The 2,799-nt window shown below is 43.4% G+C and overlaps 1 protein-coding gene across 1 annotated transcript in view; it reads right to left on the bottom strand.

The window, feature by feature from the left end:
• LOC119280303 overlaps nucleotides 1-1,742 on the bottom strand; it is a 2,574-nt gene extending 832 nt beyond the window's left edge. Inside the window, exons 1-7 of the mRNA XM_037561200.1 lie at nucleotides 1,422-1,742; nucleotides 1,183-1,306; nucleotides 1,009-1,050; nucleotides 818-879; nucleotides 580-635; nucleotides 393-454; nucleotides 71-210 (exon numbers count right to left, since the gene is read on the bottom strand). Coding sequence (XP_037417097.1) covers nucleotides 71-210; nucleotides 393-454; nucleotides 580-635; nucleotides 818-879; nucleotides 1,009-1,050; nucleotides 1,183-1,255 — 435 coding nt within the window. The 5' untranslated portion in view covers nucleotides 1,256-1,306; nucleotides 1,422-1,742. The remainder of the gene's footprint in view (nucleotides 1-70; nucleotides 211-392; nucleotides 455-579; nucleotides 636-817; nucleotides 880-1,008; nucleotides 1,051-1,182; nucleotides 1,307-1,421) is intronic.
• Between the last annotated feature and the right edge of the window lie 1,057 nt (nucleotides 1,743-2,799).

Consider the following 2,799-nt stretch of genomic DNA (forward strand, 5'->3'; position numbering starts at 1 on the left):
GCTCAGAGTTAATGGCTGCACTTGAGCTAAATCTTGAGAGATAAATAACAAGAGAGGAAACAGTGCATACCTGGTGCTGTTGACTGGCAACCAAGATGAAGACTGTGGCGGTAAGCGACCAAACGTGGGTGAAATGCAAGACAGTAAACGCAACCTCGGAGCCCTTAACCTCGACACCAGAGTTTTCCCAAGCAACCAAACTTGAGAGATCTGCCAGGCGAACAAGAAAGATAATTTACCAAGTTACAAACTAGAATTAGCAAATGGGCAAATGTTCCAACTAAGATGAACAAGAGCATGCAAGAGATCCACCACGGACTAAAATAAATAACCACGGAGTAGACATGCAGGTGCATATGCTTGTGAGCAGAAATGGAAGCAAATGCAGGTACCGTAGCAGTAGCACACCCCCCACAGTGATATCCTTGGTGCTGAACCTGGAGAGGAATCAGATCTGCATTTTAGAGTGGAGAGGAATCATTTACTGGATGTTTGCATGAATCAATTGGTTCTGACTGATAGAGACTGTACTGCCAATTAATCAGAAGAGGTAAATAACACGAGAGGAAACAGAGCAACCTCGGAGCCCTTAACCTCGACACCAGAGTTTTCCCAAGCAACCAAACTTGAGAGATCTGCCAGGCGAACAAGAAAGATAATTTACCAAGTTACAAACTAGAATTAGCAAATGGGCAAATGTTCCAACTAAGATGAACAAGAGCATGCAAGAGATCCACCACGGACTAAAATAAATAACCACGGAGTAGACATGCAGGTGCATATGCTTGTGAGCAGAAATGGAAGCAAATGCAGGTACCGTAGCAGTAGCACACCCCCCACAGTGATATCCTTGGTGCTGAACCTGGAGAGGAATCAGATCTGCATTTTAGAGTGGAGAGGAATCATTTACTGGATGTTTGCATGAATCAATTGGTTCTGACTGATAGAGACTGTACTGCCAATTAATCAGAAGAGGTAAATAACACGAGAGGAAACAGAGCAGCATACCTCGTGAGTGTTGTCCCAAAGCGAGCAAACCAGAAAGATAATCTACAATTAACAAACCATAACTCGCAAATGGCAAAAAAAATGTTGTAATTAAGATGAACAAAGGACATGTGATTTGATTCAGAGGATCCACTAGAGCAGACTAAGAAGGAACAAAGGACAAAAAAACATTACCAAGAGGAAGGGATGCAGTCACAAGTGCAGAAGTACAACAGTGGCGGAGAAGATAATGGTACCAAGAGGACATGGACGAGCAGGTGCATATACTCTACTTGTGTGAGATCCTTGACGCTGAAGCCTGGAGTGGAGTTCAGACTTGAGATCGGAATGGAGAAGAAATGGCAGTGCAGGTGCAAAAATGCTTCTTTAGGAGAAACGGAAACAAAAGCGAGTACACCGGCGCTGAACTGAACCTGGAGACGGGGTCGGAGAGGCCGGCGGCGCCGCCTTGTGATTCGCGCGGCGGCAGGGCAGGCTCGTCGACCAGCTCAGCTCAACACAGGGGGGGTCAAGGTGAGGACCGGCCGCGCGTGGCTGCCCTTGCGCTGGCTGGACCCGGAGAGAAGGAGGTCCGGCGGTCGTCCGGCGCCTCCGGCAGCTCCGATTTACTGTACTACTGTACTAGGGATTGTGAGTGGGGAAGGGGATTGATTGATTGATTGAATGATTGAATGGGGGAGAGAGGGAGAGTAATAAGTGAGGAGGACGGACGGTGGTAGCTGTCGGCTGTGTGCCTTGACAAGAAGAATCTTTTCTTTTTTCTTTAACGTTGTCCGGATCATACTCGCTCTGTTTCTAAATATATAAGTCTTTTTAAAGATTCCATTACTACTTCATCCGTTCTGATTTACTCGTAGTGGTTTTAGTTCACACTCATTTTGCTCCGTTTGTAGTCCCTAATGAAATTTCCAAAAAGATTTATATTTAGAAACGAAGGGAGTACAATAGTACTCCCTCGTCCTCTCATAATGTAAGACATGTTTGCAAAGCTAGGAGTACTATTTTTTTACAATACAGATTTGCTGTGATGTGAAATAGTTATCTCACATCTAACTGTCTAACCACATGATTTATACATCAAGATTCGTATTTTTTTGTCATTTAGTGTTTTTCCTGTACCGTCTTGCGCAAATGGGAGGTCGTAGCGTTTAGGCCGAGTTTTTCACAGCATCGTGTGTTTGCCTCCGCGTGGGCTGCGGCTAGAAGCGATTTTTTTATTTTCTGTTTTTTGTCTTTATCCCTTTTCTTCTTTTGTTCATTTGTTTGTTTCAAATCCATAAACTTTTAAAATTCACGTTTTTATTTTTCATTTTTTTTTCTTTTTCATTTTTCATTAAAATTCATGACTTTTTTTCATATTTTGTTAGTTCATTGTCTACTACCAAACAGGGGTGTCTTTTTACTTGTCCTGGTTGCAAGTTTACTCTTCACTTTTTTTGTCTCAGTTGTAATCTCATCCTTAATTCGCAACTAAGCCTCGACATTTTTTTTGTCTCAGTTGCATGTCCACCCTCGACTCGCAATTGAGGCCCAAATTTTTTGTCTCAGTTGCAATCTCACCCTCGACTTGCAACTAGGCTTCGATATTTTTATCTCAATTAAAAGTCCACCCTCAACTCATAATTAGGGCCCAATCTTTTTTTCTCCCAGTTGCAAGTCCATCCTTGACTCGCAACTAAGGTCGGACCTTCTTTTGTCCCAGTTGCAACTCCACACTTGACTCGCAACTGAGCATCGACAGTTTTATTCTCAATTGCAAGTTCATCCTCGACTCGCAACTGGAGCCCAATT

Source organism: Triticum dicoccoides, chromosome 3B, assembly GCF_002162155.2.
Source record: "Triticum dicoccoides isolate Atlit2015 ecotype Zavitan chromosome 3B, WEW_v2.0, whole genome shotgun sequence".
NCBI classification, from domain to species: domain Eukaryota; kingdom Viridiplantae; phylum Streptophyta; class Magnoliopsida; order Poales; family Poaceae; genus Triticum; species Triticum dicoccoides.